The sequence below is a fragment of the Microcaecilia unicolor genome, chromosome 1, assembly GCF_901765095.1.
Source record: "Microcaecilia unicolor chromosome 1, aMicUni1.1, whole genome shotgun sequence".
NCBI classification, from domain to species: Eukaryota; Metazoa; Chordata; class Amphibia; order Gymnophiona; family Siphonopidae; genus Microcaecilia; species Microcaecilia unicolor.
In genome coordinates this window covers 252173101-252192250 of record NC_044031.1, presented here as the reverse complement: position 1 = coordinate 252192250, position 19150 = coordinate 252173101, and the positions used below count along the sequence as shown (strand labels likewise).

Here is a 19150-nt window from a genome sequence, read left to right as displayed (position 1 = left end):
GGCCAATCCAGGTCACAAATACCTGGCAAGATCCCAAAAGAGTAACACAGATTTTATGCCACTTATCCCAGGAATAAGTAGCAGATTTTCCTAAGTCCATTTTAATAATGGCTTATGGACTTTTCTTTTAGAAAGCTATACAAACCTTTTTCAAACCCCACTAAGCTAACTGCTTTCACCACATTCTCTGGCAATGAATTCCAGAGTTTAATTACATGCTGAGTGAAGAAATATTTTCTCCGATTTGTTTTAAATTTACTACTTTGTAGCTTCATTGTGTGCCCCCTAGTCCTAGTATTTTTGGAAAGAGTAAACAAGCAATTCACGTCGACCTGTCTTGAATGCTTTTGGTAATTAATTTACATGAGGATAGCCAATTTATAATTTCCTCTGACAACTCTTTAACCAAGTATGGGGCAGGTCAGGGTGCAAGGTCAGTGGGGTCTAGACACACAGCTCTTGTCCTTTCTTTGTTGACCAATTTTGAAGCTGTAATTTCTCCCTTCTGCTTTCTATCTTTTATTCTTTATTTATAAGTTTGGAGGTCAATATTCAAAGTGATCTTAACCAATAAATCGTTTGCGCAGGGCTATCTGCTGATATTCAGTGGCACTTCAACGGTTAGTGCTGCTGAATGCCACCACAGACCACTAAACTGAAAACCAGCTACTTTGTGGACAGTCTGGTGACGGAGTCAGCACTTATACATTTAAGTGCCAATATTCAGTACCTAACCATCTAAGTTTAGCAGGTAAATTGGACCGCATAAAAGTCAGTCACCTTTACGTGATGTCACTTATGCAGTTAATGCTGAATTTCACACTTAACTGCATAAAAGATAGCCGACCACATAAACCTGGGTATTCCATGCCAGTGCCTGGACATGGTCCGGCACTGGACATCTGGAAATAGTACTGGCAGTGGTTGAAAAACGCTCACCAGCTCCGAATGAACGTTGCCCCCTCTGTTTTTCTAAACTTCCAAGAAGGTAAATCAAGCCTAGAATAAATATGAATAAACTTAACGTCACACATGCATGAATGTAAATTCAAGAACTAGGCAAATGTTCACCATCTGTGTATGGTCTCTTGCATATATGATGTGTAATATTTTAAAGTTCTTAAGGAGGAGATCTGGCCTGATCTTAATTGCCAAGTGTATGTGCTGAAGTGGGGGGAACTGCTTAAGGGAGGAAGCTGAAAAATGGGCAGTTGGTTTGGCCAACCTCCCTCCCAACAAAACAGAGTTAGCAACTGTTTCATATTTTTTGCCTTCCAGATGCTCCTTGTAAATCTTCTGCATCTTCTATACATGTGCTTTCCACCAAAGGTACTTCAACTCCCAGAGTGCACAGCTTATGTAAAATGTACAGCTGTCAATGTTCATATTCACAAGCAAAGGAAGCTAAAGCTTCAATTAAAAAGAAGACTGGCTTATCATAATCCGGCTTTAAAATCTTTCAAGAATTTATTCAAAAGTGGACATATAACCAGCCTTAACCAATCTGTATTATGAGAGGAGAAACTGTACATTATTTAGTAAAGGAAATAAACACAAAACAACTGATATTCAAAGGATTTACGTTCCTAAATTTAAGAAAGTATCCTCCTAAATTGGCCAATTTGAACTTTTTACCAGGACTATTTACATTTATATTCACAGTTTCACTAGGCTCCTAAGTTTAAGATCTTAAAAAGTGGGTAGTGAGGGATAGATTTGATTTTTCAGCACTAGGCAAGCCTAAATTTCAAAGCATGTCTTTTAGGCTCCTTAATTTGCAGATGTAAGCTCCTAAGTTCGACTGAAAATACTGGCCAAATTTAGGGGCCCTTTTATTAAGCTGTGGGAAATGGCTGTCTTTTTTTTTCTCGAAAAGAAATGGCCATGCAGTAAATGAACCGCTTACCAAGCGGCCATTTCAGGGGGGAGCACTTACTGCCACCCATTCAGGTGGCGGTAAGGGCTCCCACGCTAACCTAGCAGTAACCAGGCAGCGATTACCACCAGGTAAGAACTGGCGCTATAAAAATAGAAAATATTTTTGTAGCACCGGAAATGGCGCGCACTGGGGGTGGGAACTACTGCCGGGCTCCTTCGGTAGTAGTTCCGGATTGACGCGCAGCAAGCCTATTGCTGCATGTCAACCCTTTAGTAAAAGGGCCCCTTAGCCAACTAACTTAGGTACCTAAATTTAGGTGCTTAGCATTTTTTGAATATCAAATCCATAATGTCTACAGATAAAAATGGTTCACTAACCTATTAAACCACCACCTGAGTGCTTGGACGTTCAACGATCACATAGATTTCCACTACAATAAGACAACCATTAAAGGCACTACATTCATCCTTCATTGTATGTTGAACCTTCCTTAGCAAACTTTTTGGATACATTTTAATTCTAGCCTTCCATTTGTTTTTTAGGCCCTTAGCTGTCCAACGATGGGACTCAGGTGACTGTTTAAACTGCAATGGCTTCCTAAATTTAGATAGCCAAAATGCAAATGGGGTCAGGACAGGTTAGGTCAGAAGAAGCAAGTTAGGAACCTAGGGCCTGATGTTCAAAAAAAAGCTGAGCTCCTACCTTCGTTCCCTGTTTTTGGCCATACTTAAGTTTTCAGCTGAAAATTTATATTAATTGGGAGCTTAACAGTTCATGCTTATCAATGTAGGCCTTGCATTCATTTGTCTACATTTCTGAACCTAATTTATGAGCCTAGGACGAAAATCAGTGCTAAGCACCTAATTTTTTCCCCACCCTAAATTTGCCCCTGTTGCCACCCACTTTTTATGCCCTTAAATTTAAAGGGTTTAATGTGAGTACATAGTCTTTAGAATATCAGTCCCCTGGTGTTGATTTTCAGTACTAAACATATATGGCGCCCAAATTTGGGCACTGAAAAAAAAATAAGCACTGTGCGCTATTCTATAAACGGTGCTCCGAGTTGGATACCATTTATAGAATAACGCTCAAGGATTTATAGCAACTGAAACCTGGTATAAATCCTCACACCTAAATAGGCATGGACCGGCCATATTCTACAACACTGAGTACAAATTCTTGGAATGCTCCTCCCACGGCCATGTCCCCGCTTCAGTCAGCATGTAAGGATTTACGCATGCATCTTTACAGAATTCCAACTAGAAAGATGTCCGTGTAAATTCAAATTGTTGCCAATTAGCACCCATAATTGATTTGTTGGTGCCCAATTATGGGAGCTAATTGGCTCATTTTATCAATTAAATTGCCCGCACACATTTTGGGCATGCGTCCAAATTTGTATGCACAATTTTGAGTGCCATATATAGAATTTGGGGAATAATTTAAGCATATAGATTTAGGAGAGTCAAAGAAATGTTTATCTGATCAGATGTAAACAAGCTTTCAGCCCTAGTCTTCACCCCCTTGCTGACTATGCAACTACTCCTCCCCCACCATCACTCAGTCTTAAAACTATGCAGCTCCCTGACAGCCTGGTCATCACTTCCATTCACTCACCTGATTATAATTCTAAACCCTGAAACCCAATCCCTTCCCTCCTGCTCATCCGTTCTATGACTCACCCCTCATGTAAGTCCACCTTGTATTTGCATGCTATGCCACTTACACATACCCTGACAGAATAGTGTTTAGGCATTCTGCAAGTACTTACAGGAGGAAGTGTAGACTTACCTGTGAAAGTGTTAGTATTTTGTAAATTTATGTATGCAAGGGGCACATAAATGCAGGCACCCAGTTATAGAATTATCCTCCACATGCACAACACATTTTAATAGGTACGCAAAATCTTGCCAGCTGAGTTTCAGTTAATGTGACTGAGAATAATCTTCACCTAAAAATCTAGTCAGTTAAGGGTGGCTGAAGACCATTCTAATTTAGCTGAGAAAATCTGGGCTGGCTATGTCAGGTACTGTGTGTTTTATTTTTTAAATCAACCCCTTATTCATCAACAGATATATACACAGAATAGGAAAAAAAAAAGCTCTTTTTTAATAAGGCCCTTAGAATTTTGACCTTCTCAGGACATTTGGGGGTCCTTTTACAAAGGTGTGGTAAGCACTAACACGTTTACCACAGTTTTAAGGGGTTTTCTGTGGGGTGTGCTGAGGCATCCCTTGGTAATTTTGAAATATACGCTTGCAAACCGTGTAAAAAAGATTTGAATTTTTTTACCAACGGGGTATGTGTTGGGGTGGAGTGGAAGCGGCTAAGCTAATCAGTTAGCGCGTTGGTATTCCCACATGCTGATTAACGTGTGACCCTTACCGTATACAAAATGGGTGATAGTAGGGGCCCAAGCACTAATGGTCACACGCTAGTGGCAACATTAGCGTGCAAGTCATTAATGCTGAAAACAAAAAATTGTCCATTTTATGGCTGCGGAAAAAGTGGCCTTAGCTGGGAAAGACTCATGTAATGGCGCGGTAAAGGCACATTTTGCTGCAGCTTTGTAAAAAAGCTCCTAAATATTGCAAAAATTGTTTAAATATACAGTATGTACCTCATTGTAGGAGGACTACATTGTGGATTTTTACATTCTTTATTACTCTGTCTCTCTCTATTTGCAAGATGTGTGAATGGTCTGTTTCTGCATTATGCCAATATCAACCACCACCCATTACATAGCTATACATTTCCTTACACTTTCAAAATTAGCAAACAATATTTTCTATTGTAGCTCATATGCTGATGTTACTTGAGGTTCTTTACTTCACAGCCCAATAATTAATTTCAGCTAAGATATGAATTTTGTTAAATAGGATCTACACATCTGCCAAATCTTGTGCATCTGCTATTTGATATTCTGCTTAAGATTTTAGGCAGAAATCAGTGCTTGAGTGAACTTTATAAACTATATTTAACAGAAAAAATAAATCATCGATACAAATGGAAAGACAAAATCAGTATAAAAGGCTTATACTTATAAAAATACTTTTAGGAAACAGTTTTCCCCTGAGGGTGTAAAACCACATGTTGGATTCATAAATATTGCTCTGGACTGCAGTGTGGTTGCTAAAGTTCATAGTTCATCTCTTTTAGGAAGCGTAGACCGGTCAAGTTGCTTGACATGGCTGAAGTGGTTGGCCTCAGGATATTCTCCCTAGTTTCTTAGCATGAGAAAGAACACAGCATCAATGCGCCTCCGAAAAATCTGGAGAAGAGTCTTTTCTTCCACATATGGAAGATACAACAGTGGAATCAATCAGCTAGCAAATATGTGTCACATGACTGGGACTTCCCTGGCCATTCACTGATTCTTCTGGACCCAATCCCAACTTTCTTCATTTTCCTGCCGGTTTTTCTCAGCCTCAATAATTTCTTTGTACCTCCTGCGAAAGAAGCCCATCTGGAAATTGAGAAAAAAAAAAGAAGAGAATAATGTCAAATATTCAAAATGAAACATTACGATAAACTGACAAATCTTTTATTGTTATTGTTGATATACAGCTTAGTTTCTGTAAACATATTGAAGACTTCTTCTTCAGAAAATTCTATTATGAGGACAACAACTGAAACCAAATTAAGGGGCCCTTTTACTATGCCGCGTAAGCGTCTACATGTGCCCAACGTGTGCCAAAATGTTGTTACTGGCTGGTTACCACGTGGCTCTTGTGGTAATTTCATTTTTGGCATGCGTCCGATACACGCTGCTAAAATTTATTTTCTGATGTGCATATCGGACACACGCCAAATGGCATTTGCTGTATGTAGGTCATTACCGCCCAGTTACCATATGAGACTTTACCACTAGGTCAATGGCTGGCGGTAAGGTCGCAGACCCAAAATGGATGCACGGAAATTTTGATTTTGCTGAAAAATGGATTGGCGCACACAAATCCTGCGCCTACACTACCTCAAGCCATTTTTCAACGCAACTTAGTACAAGGACCCCTAACTTAGACTAGTCACAGTCCAGTCATCATCTCTAATAGGGCCAGCTCAAATGGTCTTTTACTCCTTCATCTTTTTTCTGGCAACTTCTTTGTTAACTCAATTATTTCATCCCGTAAAACTAATCCAGATGGTATTTTATTCCCTTTTTTCTCCTGCAACTTCCTTGTAACTTACCATTAACCCCCATGTTTTGTTGACTTGTAAGCCACATTGAATCCAATGTACATTGAAAAAATGTAGGGTATCAATGCTATTATAAATAAATAAATACAACAAAAGGCAAAAGGAAACCTTCAAGGAAGTTCATCAGTTGGCCAGCCTGCAATGATTAACTACTTTGTGCATCAAGAAAATGGACGGATGAAGATTACCATATGTGAGGCAAAGAATAAATAAACTAAATGGGACCGGGGCTGTCCCAAGGGCTGAGTGAGCAGTATGGCTGCATAGGGTGCAAAGGGAGCCAGAGGCGCAAAAATTGTTCTCTGTCCATTGCCTCCCTCGCATGGCTACAGTTTAATAAGTGGAGCTGGAGGGAGGGGGGGGGGGGGGTTGCACAAAGCGTAATTAGGTTCGGGATACTCATGGATGGGCCTCATACAACAAGCAGATCCTTAGATGCTTAATATAGGCATTAATTCTTTTTCTCAGTGATAGACTTGGGTGTACATTTTGTGAAATTTCAAACATAAGCACCTAATAAACTTAGGTGCCATTTTCCTAAAGGGTGTTGAGCTCTTAACACGTGGTTAGCGAGAAAAACAAGGTCTCACACAAACGCATTAAAACGTTTTACACTATTTGCCTGTTTCTGTGCATTAACTTGTGCATTGCTGATTTTTAAAAAAATATTTTTGGGAAGGGGCGTGTCACAGGCAGAGAGTGGGCGAGTATGTGTTAACTAGCTAGCACATTACACTTAACATGTGCTAACTGGCTAATGAAGAGTTAACGCAAGAACACTTTGCACCTCGTAAATAGGAGGCGGTTAAATGCTCTTGTTAAATCTATGACATTAGTGCACAATATGCAATACAACATATTTTTAAAAATCCCCCCCAAAGTGTCACGTTAAATCTGGACTTGGCATGTGGTAAAATCCCGCATTACCATGAGTTAAATCCAGATTCTAGTGCATTTTAGTAAAAGATCCCCTTAATGATCTATATTCACAGCCATTTGCCTAGGTGATAATTTTACTTTATTCAAATTTTGATATATGGTGATTCAAGAAATAAATTTGGCATCACAGCAGTTTACAGAATTAACATTAGGGAGGCAAAAAAGAAACTGGGCTAGTCAGACTACATAGGGAACACAAAGGAGGGAGGCACACAATAAAGTATTATACCCTAGTAAAACAATATTTACATAAAACAAAAATACAAAAGGGAGGGGAGATGGGAGCTGGCCCAGAGACATCAGGCACCAAACCCACAAGAGGAGGAGGGTAAGGACCAGAGGAACAACTGATGAAACAGATTTAAAGTTATGAAGACAGCTTTCTGAGCAGGGGCCATGAATCTGAAAGATGAACAATGGGCAAGTTACAATCTCAACCTAGTTACAGGTGAAAGGACCAGTAGATCAACTTGAGTGGATAGTAATGGTTGTGACAGACAGCATTTAGAACATAAGTAGTGGTTTTTGAGACACAGGAGAGGAAGAACTCTCTGGTCAAAGGGATTTTGAAAAGCAGGATACCTCTTTGACTGAGATATCAACACTTATACACTTTGGGGATGATTACCCATTAAAGTTGCTAAATAAATTTCGGGTTAATAATGCATATGTAACCCGAGTCTCACCTGGGTTAGCTCTGAACTAGGCACAGAGCTCTCAAGCTGCTTCAGCTCACTCCCACTTTCTCCCGCTCTCTCTTGCAGTCAAACTGGGATGGGTGATGGTCTAGAATAACACCTAGGGTCTTCCTGTGGCCAGATGGAACTCCAGGCTTTTTCCCCCTGGTAATCTCTGCTACCACCAGGTCTGGACTTCTCTTCAACTGCCTTTCTTTCATGGGTATCACCTTATGGGGAACGCCTGGCCGTGGATAGAACGTGTCCCACCCTGAGCTCCATTTATGAGCCAGACTCCCCAGTCTGCTCGAAATTCTGGCTCCTAAGAAATTGATAGCAACTGTCCTTTTGGGTTAGCCAAACTGGAGTTAGCACTTCAGGACCCCCCACCCCCTTAATCCTCTATGGGTCACTTGGCAGGGGGCTCACAGATAACCAAGGACAATTTTCTGCTCTAGGTTTCCCCTTTTATTTCCTCCTAAACTCCTCCCAGGCACTCCCCTTAGGGACGCTGTACCCGGCTCACTCTATCATCAAATCCCATCTAACCAGGGGTGACACGTATACAGTAAGTAAAGGTAACAGAAGCTGGTTACGGGGTCGGGAAAACTCCTCACTAGAAGATATTTGGGGCAGTCTAGCCATGACCTTAGTATTCTGACCCATTTGTCATTCAATAATATGGAGATTTTCTACAGAATCTCCGGTCTCTTGGCTTTCTGCCTGAGAGGAGAGGTTCCCCTCTGTTAGGTAAACCCTGTAACCACAGGTCACAGGCTCCAAAGGGCTGGAATCAGAGAGAGCCAAGCTCACAAAACAGCAGGACTATGAACCTGGCAGGGAAGGGAGCCCTGGAGGCTCCTCCTGAAGACAGCAGATGGCTCATCAAGAAGAAGAGGGAGCCTAGTAGTAAAGCAGCCCTTGGAAGCAGGCTCAGGGTGAGGCAGAAGGCCTCTAAAGGCACAGTCGGTGTCTGAAGCCCAGCAGCAGAGAGGCTCCTGGGAGCACAATTGGTGCGCAGAGTCTGGTGGAGGCTCCTGGGAGCACAATTGGTATTTGGAGTCGGTAGAGACTCCTGGGAGTGCAATCGGTGCTGAAAGCTCAGCAGCAGAGACTAACCAAGCCAGAATGACTCAGCCCCTTAAGAACATCTAGCAGCCACTGGGCCAGAGTGATCCAGCAAGAGGGTGAGATCTGGGGAACATGGTGGGGATGGACAGAGAAAAGACTCAGTGAAGGGGCAAAGGGATATAGGTAATATTGCCACTCTACTAAAATGACTGATGAAGGAACAGGGAGATATATTTAGAGCTGCCACATTGGTAAAGAGACTGACTGGTTTCAAGAGTACTGTTTAAAGTAGAGCCTGACCGAAACCAGGATCTTTGGTTTCTTCTGAAACCGAATCTGCAACTGAAATTGGCTGCTCGGTTTTGGCAGAAACCAAAACTGCCCTTCAACAGTCCTCATTCCCTCTCCCCACCTGACCAAAAAATCCCCCCTCCAGAGCCCACCCCTGGCAGCAGCCTATTTTCCAAGCCCCCACCCTGGTGGCAGTCACACTCCTAAGCCTACTCCCTAGTAGGGCTTCCTCCTAGGCCTACCTCATTGTTGGTGGGTAGTGGGCACAGAAGCGTCCGCCACTTACTTCTCTGCATGGTCGGTTCCAGTAGAAATGGCTGCTGAGAGTGCTGTGGGAGGTCCCAGCAGCCATTTTGAGATGGGGACCAGAACAGGCAGGAGACTTGTTCCTGCCTGTGCTGGTTCCAGTCTCAAAATAGATGCTGGGACCTAACGCGGCAGTCTAATGAGGCTGCCACAGAAGGTCTCAGGAGCCATTTCTACTCAGCAGGAACACCGGGCAGGAATGATTGGGGTTCGTTCCTACCCCAAAAAGGCCACTAGACCACCAAGGCTTTTCCAGATAGGACCAGGGAGGGGCCTACGGGTGCTCAGGTGGGTTGGGGGAAGAGATTGATTGCTTGGGGGGGGGCAGGGTATAATCACAGAGGGAAAGAGTTTTGGTTACAGCTGAAAATGTGCTGGCATTTTCAGCCAAAACCTGAACCTGGATTTCGGGCTGGTTTCAGTGCTGAATCTGAAACCGAAACTCAGTTGACCTCTAGTTTAATGGTTGTCTAGTACGTCGCTTATAGAATACCTTTCATTCAGAATGCTTAATAAACTGCTTATTAGAATACTTCTCATAAATAAATGTCTTACTGGTTTCCTATATAATGTAGGTTGTAAATATTTCAATAAACTGTTTAACATTTCAGCAAGCGTTGTTCACAGTAGTCTTTCTTGGATTTCCGGGGGGGGGGGGGGGGGGGCAGGGGGGAAATGTGCATCTCTGAGGTTGCATTTTGCACAATAGAAGACAAAATGCATTTGTGTTTCTGTTTCTCCGGTGTTGCACTGCATGTGGTGACTTCTTGGGGTTTCAGTAAAATCTTTGTATATTTCTATTTGTAATTTATTGTGCCTGTATTTCATAAGAGCCTGTCTGTGTTTTACTTGTGTGACTGAGATATGACATTCTGCTTTACAGTTGGCTTCTTGGGGTTTCCAATGCAGTTTTTTTAGGACACATTTTGGTTTGTAATTTGTAATCACTTACTTTGTGTGTTGTTAAGCCGTATTCATGTTGTGTGTATATGTGACCGATGTGAGGTGTTTTGCTGTGTAGTTACATAGTGCTATGTAGAGAATCCTATTTCCTCTGTTTTCCCAATTAGAGGTTGATGATATTAAGGTTATATTTGAAAATAATAGTCCCTCCATTCATAGAGTGGAACATTAGAGGTTAAATGTTAGTATAGTAAATAAGATGGAAAATTACTAAATGCTGTCTTTACCAGATGTAGGAAACTTTTATTAGACATAAACATGTTTGGAAGAGAATAGGGAAGTGAATGTGATGTTTGCAGATGTCAGAGCATACAAATGATGCATGGAATAATGTATGATAGTCCTACATTCCTATAAATGTTAGATTTTTACTGGAACCACTAGCAGTTTTACAAAGTACCCTGAATCCCTGAACTTACAGATGTAAGCAGAATATAATCTAGCCAATGATTTTTCAAAGTTTGTGTCCCTTGATTTGTGATGTAACCAGTTAATTTATGTCTTAATGCATTCTTAATAAAAGAGCAGATGACCTGAGGGATTTTGAGACAGTTCTGGGTGGCCTCACTGCCATTATGTGAGACCCTCCGTTCTCTCTCCCAAAGGCCTTTGATCTATATTTTTTTTTATTGGTGGTGTGTGTGTGGATTTCTTTCCTTTGGCCTCCTAGAGATTGAAGTAAAGAGCTGGGTATTTATCCTGCCCTGATGGGGTCTTAGGCAATCAAGGTGTGTTGGTGTTTGCAGTGCTGCTTTTTTATATACTTTGTGGCAGGTAAAAGAAGGCATGGCTACTGTGGGAGTGTAGTTACTATGGGGGCGGAGCCATGGATAGTCACCCCGCCTCCTATGTTTGGCGCTGTATGAGTACTGGCACCTTTTTTCCTAGAAAATGAAGCACGGCTTGTACAGAACAAAAATTCTTGTACACAGAACTATAAAAGGAAACTATCCAATCATCACAAAAGAAGGCAGTATCTCCAAAAGTCCACCAAAAGAGTGGAGTTACAAGTTCACTGGGAGAAATAAGAAATACAAAGAACAAAAAACAAAACAAAACAGGAATAAGCAATATGCCAGAAACAATCAAGCTCAGAATATATTACAAAATGTCTGAGAGATATTCACCAGGAGTGACTCAGACAATCCCACAGGCGATCTTCTAACCACTTTAAATTCAGATAGCTGTGAAAGTACATGGAAAACATTCTTCTGAGAATATAGGGGAATTTGAGGAGAGAGTGCCCCCACTGCAGCATGCCTGGATGCATTAACAGAATGTGCTTCAGCTTCCTCTGGGTTTCCTTTGATACATCCCGATAGACCAAACCCTCAAACTCCTGCCTGGTTAAACCATGCTGTTCAAATCAAGGGCAGATATTCAAGGGCACTTAACTAAAGTTAGTGCTGGGGCAGTCTGGGGATGGAGCTGGGTTGAATCCAGTTATCAGGGCACTGCAGATTATTCAAGTAAGACCTCCTAAAATACTGACTTAACTATGCCTGGCTATTTATCCAGGTACAGCAGCACAGAATATCAGCTGTATCTGGATATTTTTTGAGCACCACTGAAGACCTGGATCATGTGCACAGTCAGTACCCAGCTTAGGTCTGGCACTGAATATCTGGCCCAAATTCAGCTCATGGGGATCCGCATTTACCAAAACACAGTCCACCTCCGGCTGAATATTACCCATTAAATGCTTAGTATTCAATGTGATACAGGGGCAGACTGACAGTAACCTGGGCCTTGGACACTAAAGTGCCCCTATTACCAAGCTGCGCTAAAAAGTGGCCAACGCTGCTGTTAGTGCATGGATTTTCCTTGCACCGCACCACTTCTAGCATGGCAGTAAAATGGTCACATTGACCTATATTTCTCTAATGGCCTTGTGCTAATTTCCCAGTTAGCGCGTGGCCATTACCGTGCTAAGGGCTCCTGCAATAGCTCTGTGGTAATCGGGCAGCACATGGCAATGTGCCCATGCTATTCAATTAGTGCAGGGCATGTCTACTCTCTGCCTATAGCCACACCTTCCGTGCTGAAAAATAAAAAATATTTTTCAGCACGGGATTAGCGCGCGCCGATGGGCATATTACCGTGGAGTACTTCAGCATGTCTTGCGACAGTGCTTTTTGCCACATGGTAGGCAAATGCTAGTTTCTACTGCGCCTTAGTAAAAGGTCTCCTAAGGGTCATGGACTCCTAACCATCTATCAAGAATGATTAAAATAAATGGAAGTTAGGGAAGAGTAGGACTCTTAGTGCTGTGGGCCCTCAGGCACTGCCCTAGAATCTCAATGGTCAGTCTGCCCATGCTATGATCTGATACGAACAATGACAGCTGTCCATAATCATAATGACATGGTAAGTTTATTTAACTTCTATCAATGGGAAATTATTACAGACATGGCAAAAATGAGGACTGTATATTTCCTCACCATGCACAGTAGCATTCCATGCCACCCTGCACTTGCTTGGAGTGAAACAGTACCTTAATATAATTTGACATATAAAAGTATTATTTTTCACAAAGACAATTTTCAAAGTCACAGGAAGGAAATTAAAGAAAAAAATATTATATCTATATATATTTTTTGCACCGAGCTCAGGGGTTCCCTGAAGCCCCATCCATCACCTCCTACAGAGATCCTTGGGCCCCAGGTTAATAATTCCTGCATTAGCTGGTGCACTGAATTAAAAAAATGCCCCTTGAGACTAGTCAATGTCATAAAATCTATGAACACCCCACACTGCACCAATCTCCTGCCAGTTCTGCTGAACTACCAATAGTGAACACAAATATGATGGTACGCAATCCTGAACCAGCACATTTTCCTAGTATCAAACTGTACCACTGCATCCACCAATACCTTTTCAGCTAACAGTATCCACCTTGCTTTTGAAATTCTTTAGTACCGTGCTCATGACAGATTGGACAGAAAAAACATTCCGCATTACTATTTATTCTTACAGGATGTTCTTTTGTTTTACATGTTCCTTCTCAGGTAAAAAGATCACTTGGGAGATCCCTGTACAGGGCATACATACAATAACCAAGGGGTTAATGTGTGCTTACTGCACATTGAAAAGCACTACCACAGGGTGCACTCAGGTATCCAGCAGTAGATTTTGAAAGTGCGCGTTCTACTCATGCTAGGGGTGTGTTTTAGGGGGTGGAGAGTGAGCATGGCTATGCTAATCCATTAGTACATGTGTGTTGGGGGGGGGGGGAAGAGTGGGCATGGCTATGCTAATCGGTTAGCACTAACTGATTAGCATAGCTTTCATGAGTGAGCCCTTACTGCCTACAAAATAGGTGATGGTAAGGACTCACGCGCCACTGGCCATGTGCTAATGGGAAAATTAGCAACTGCCTTTTAACGGCAGCACGATCCTCGTTGGGGCTACCGCAGGCCACTTTTTAGTGCTGCTTGGTAAAAGGGCCTCTAAGGATGTAATTAATTAAATAGCACAAATACAAAACTTTGGAGAGCAAAAATCAAAATCCTAAATATTAAAAAGTAATTTTGCTCAGAACATTGAAGGAAGAGAACTGAATTTTAAGGTCAAAATTTTTTTTAAAATAAACAAAACCTCAACTGCCACAGAGGGTCTACATAGATGACCCTTCCCAAGTGGCTATAATCACTTGTTTCTGGTGGAGTTCCGAAAAAACGAAACAGCAGAAAACTATTCCCAATCGGGAGAAAAAAAACCTGTTACAAAAAAAAAAACAGACCCTACCATCCTTACAAAATTCTAAACCAGTCTCTTCAATATCAGTGTTCATATATAGCAAGAAAGTCCAAAAAATGCATCAAACTTGTGCACAGGAAAAACAATGTCATTTAGCTTTAGAAGAAACTTCAAAAGAAGCTGCAGGCAAACAGTTATTCACTCAAACATGTGCTACAATGGATATAAACATTGATTTGATTCAGTGGCGTAGCCAAGGGTGGGCTTGGGTGGGCCCAGGCCCACCCACTTTAGGCTCAGGCCCACCCAGTACCAGCATAGCTATAATGTGGCTGGCAGGGATCCCCAAGCCCCACCAGCCGAAAACTCCCAACAACTGTCCCTCCTGCATACCTTGTAAATAGCAGATCTTCGCCTGAAGTGAGCAGTGACTGATGCATACTGCTCACACCGGCCCCATAGCCTTCGCTCTGATGTATTCTTGCCTAAGCCGAAATAGGAAGTTGCATCAGAGGGAAGGGTATGGAGCCAATATCAGCAGTGTGTATTAGTTGCTGTCCGTTGCTGGTGAAAATCTGCTGTTTAAAAGGTATGCGGGAGAGGGAGGATATTTGAGAGACCATATGGCATGCAGATGAGAGGAGAGACCACATCATCTGTGGGATGAGGTGGGGCTCTTCTGCCCACCCAACTTGGGTCTAGGCCCACCCAAAATTGGGTGTCTGGCTACGCCCCTGATTTGATTCATAGCTTCACATAATTTATAAGTAAGTAGTGTAAGGCTCATGCCACTTTCATTTTAAAGGGCCTGTCATTTTGATTCACTCTCAAGGGGATTGGCTCCCCCTCCCACTTATATTTGTTTTTGGATGGCACACAAGGTTTTGAGTAATTCTGCAAAACCATTTTTACTTCCCCCTCCCCCACTCCAATTTTCCTACCATGCTTTTTCCAAGAAATGCAATATCCCAGTTTATTTTATCCAGTAATTTGAATGTGTTCCTAACCATTTTACATATTGGTTTTCATCTTCCTTTTTGGTATTTATTTCGTCAAACTTCTGGACAAAGGACTGGATTTAGTGGCATATAATATATTAGAATAGAACATGCATACTAGCATTGTGTGGTCATTGTTCCCCAAATGTACCATGATGTACAGGTTTTTCATAACTCCCTCTTGATTCAATGAGACAAAATAACAAACTGCCCCTAATCTGCAGGGGGCACTTACCTGCTGAGCAAAATAACTCTATTTAAGGTTATCCAGAAACTTTATTCCCTCAGCTGATATACTCATTTCCTTATTCCAGTTGATTTATGGATAAATTACAGCAAGCCATCATTACCACTTATCTCAGCAGGGCTGCTCTCCACATCTGGCCAAATAGTGTATGTCATTCTCTCTGTTCATTCTGGTTTGTTTTACTGCATATTTGTGAAATGTGTTTCTTGCTACTCATTTCCACCCCTCATCTGTGTCTCCTTTAATTTTTTTCTTGAGAATAGAACAAAAGTCATCTCTAAAGTAAAGGATGAGCTCTTTCCCCTTTACTATGCAAGTGATATTTTATGAATAATATGCAATCTACTATGGAGCTCATTTTCGAAAGAGAAAAACGTCTAAAAAGTGGCATAAAGCAGCATTTGGACGTTTTTCTCACAAAAATGTCTAGATCAATATTTTGAAAACCAATTTTTAGACTTTTTTTTTATGAAGTCCGTCAGTAGTGCGTTCAAAACACAAGGGGGAACGTCAGGGGATGTGTTAAGGGTGAGATTTGGGCATTCCTTAGACTTGGACATTTTACAGCCACAATGGAACAAAACAAAACCATCCAGGACTAAAATTAAGACATTTTGAGCTAGACTTGTTTTTATAACGAATAGTGAAATGGAATACAGACTCGTAATGAGAACCCATATTCCCCCCAAGAAGGGCATTCTACATGGGAGTTTCCCTAGATGGCGCTTGCCCCAAATGTGGAGCACAGGGAGCGACACTTGGCCACATGTTATGGTTGTGTCCCGGTATTCAGAGATTCTGGAATCTCTCACACAGTCAACATCCAAGATGTGGGGGGCAACTTGGAAGAAGGGCCCTCAGATGCTGTTCGGGCGGCCGACGCTGGTGCGTCCCATCCCTACAGGCTTTAAAAGTTTTACCCATAGGGCAACACTAACAGCCAAAAGCTAATACTCACTGAATGGATTACAAACAAAGTGCCAACCTTGTAGCAGTGGCGTGGCCTGATGATAGAGTATATGAGATTCGAAAAGAAAATGGCAGATTGTAAAGGGGACCGGAAATTTACGGAGAAGGATTTCTATAAGATCTGGACACCAGTCTGGCAGACTATTCCCTCAGGAGGCAGAAGGCGCATTTTGAACATGTAAATTGAACATTTGGACATGGAAAGTGAATTTCTATGAGAGACTTTCCCTGGGAATGGGTGGGTAGGGGTGGGAGTAGGGGAGGGAGGGGGAGGGGATAGGGAGGGGGGCCTTTTAGATTAGTAGGAAGGATAATAATACGGCCATGGTGAGAGTATTTATTGCAAGGCATGGAAGAAGGGACAATAGAAGTTTAAGACATAGCTTCCTTTAATAGTTAGTTAGTTCTGCGTTTTAGGTAGTGGTAGATGGGTTCCCTGATAGGATCAAGATGTCTAGGGGTAAATGTATTCACTACTATGTTTATATTGAAACCCAATAAACAAATTGCAAAATAAATAAATAACGAATAAGGCACACAAGGGTGCCCTAAATGACCAGATGACTACTGGAGGGAATCGGAGGTGACCCCCCAATACCTCCCCAGTGGTCACTGACCACCTCCCCCACGCCCCAAATGTGAATACAAATATGACTTCCTAGCCTCTATGACAGCCTCAGATGTTACAGCCAGGTCTATTACTGCAGCATGCTGGTCCCTGGAGTACTATAGTGGTCAGTGCAGTGCACCATGGCTTGAGGGACTCAGATCCCTATCTCCCTCTACTGTCACATATCTGGTGGAAAGTGTGAGCCCTCCAAAACTCACCAGAAACCCACTGTACCCACATATAGGTGTCCCCTTCACCCATAAGGGCTACTGTAGTGGTGTACAGTTGTTGTGGTGGGTTTTGGGGGGGCTGAGCAGACAAAATAAGGGAGCAACAGTGAGATGTGTACCTGGGAGCATGTTTATGAAGTCCACTGCAGTGCCTCCTAGGGTGCCCCATTTATCTCCTGGGATGTCTGGGGGATCAGTCTGATAAAAATGCTGGCTCCTCCTACATCCCAATGGCTTGATTTTCTGCATTTTGCACTTGGACTTATAAAAAAGACGTTTTACTTTTTTGGAAAATTGACCTTCTTTTCTATTCAGATTTTGGACATTTTTTGCAAAACATCCAAAATCAGACTTAGTCGTCATATCAAAAAGGCCCCTCCACATTTCTCAAGTGCAGAGGTTGCAACAATTGAATTTTGATAGTTCCAATAATGTCATCCTTTTCTGGTTGCTAACAGCTTCACCTCTCCAGTTGTATCTGCTATGCTTCTGACAACAGCACAGAAAACTGCAATTATTTCATATGAAACAATCAGCTTTTCAATTATCCTTAGATACCAGGATCTCAGATATATTTTTCCAAGACAGCTACCAGGGATTATGCTGCTATAGGTTCCCTTGTTCTCACTAGAAATTTATTTTGGGATTCCTCATTTCCAGTAAGCCACAAATATGAACAAAATTCACCACTGATTTCCACAGAGAAATGTGCAACTTGCATCGATTACTGAAGGATCTTAGAGGCTTTACAGTGCTAACACTGGCTGGAGATAACTGCTGATACCTTGCATTCATTTCCTGGCCCTCCAAGAATGGCAATATGCAAAAATGTTTTAAGATGGAGTGAGAGAAAGTAGATCATAAACCCGACTTTGCACATATTGTCTCGGCGACAGAGAGAGTAGCATGACCCACAAAACTCTTCCAATAAAGCCCAGGAGACAAAGAAAGTATAATTGGCTTTATTCCATTATTTATGGAATAAAGTCAGTTATACTTTCTTTGTCTCCTGGACCTTATTGGAAGAGTTTTCTTGTTCACGCTACTCCCTCTCTTGCCTTTTCTTGCTCGTAGTGGATGCTGTTTCTCCACTTCGATGGTTTATTTCTACCTTGCACATATTGTCTCAACAAAAAAAGGGGCGTCCAAGTCTGTATGTGCAAAAAATACGTATTTTGAACATAGAGTGTTTCTTAGAAGGACACGGTAAATACACATATCATTTGCAGCACATACAGCAGGGACAACCATTTTAGAAATCAACACATTTGGGGGGAAAAAAAAAGAGCAACATCAGTCAAGGTTTTGAACATGTAACTGGCAGCACTGACGCGCAAATGCTGGATTTTACAAAACTGGTCATTTAAGAGGAGCCGAGTTACAGTGGTGGAAATAAGTATTTGATCCCTTGCTGATTTTGTAAGTTTGCCCACTGACAAAGACATGAGCAGCCCATAATTGAAGGGTAGGTTATTGGTAACAGTGAGAGATAGCACATCACAAATTAAATCCGGAAAATCACATTGTGGAAAGTATATGAATTTATTTGCATTCTGCAGAGGGAAATAAGTATTTAATCCCTCTGGCAAACAAGACCTAATACTTGGTGGCAAAACCCTTGTTGGCAAGCATAGCGGTCAGACGTCTTCTGTAGTTGATGATGAGGTTTGCACACATGTCAGGAGGAATTTTGGTCCACTCCTCTTTGCAGATCATCTCTAAATCATTAAGAGTTCTGGGCTGTTGCTTGGCAACTCGCAGCTTCAGCTCCCTCCATAAGTTTTCAATGGGATTAAGGTCTGGTGACTGGCTAGGCCACTCCATGACCCTAATGTGCTTCTTCCTGAGCCACTCCTTTGTTGCCTTGGCTGTATGTTTTGGGTCATTGTCGTGCTGGAAGACCCAGCCACGACCCATTTTTAAGGCCCTGGCGGAGGGAAGGAGGTTGTCACTCAGAATTGTACGGTACATGGCCCCATCCATTCTCCCATTGATGCGGTGAAGTAGTCCTGTGCCCTTAGCAGAGAAACACCCCCAAAACATAACATTTCCACCTCCATGCTTGACAGTGGGG

At 42.1% G+C, this 19150-nt stretch overlaps 1 protein-coding gene across 1 annotated transcript in view; it reads right to left on the bottom strand.

Annotated features, from left to right (window-relative positions):
- Positions 1–3033: 3033 nt before the first annotated feature.
- Positions 3034–19150, bottom strand: part of ITGA9 (integrin subunit alpha 9) — a 686274-nt gene continuing 670157 nt past the window's right edge. The window contains exon 28 of the mRNA XM_030205631.1: positions 3034–5345. Coding sequence (XP_030061491.1) covers positions 5247–5345 — 99 coding nt within the window. The 3' untranslated portion in view covers positions 3034–5246. The remainder of the gene's footprint in view (positions 5346–19150) is intronic.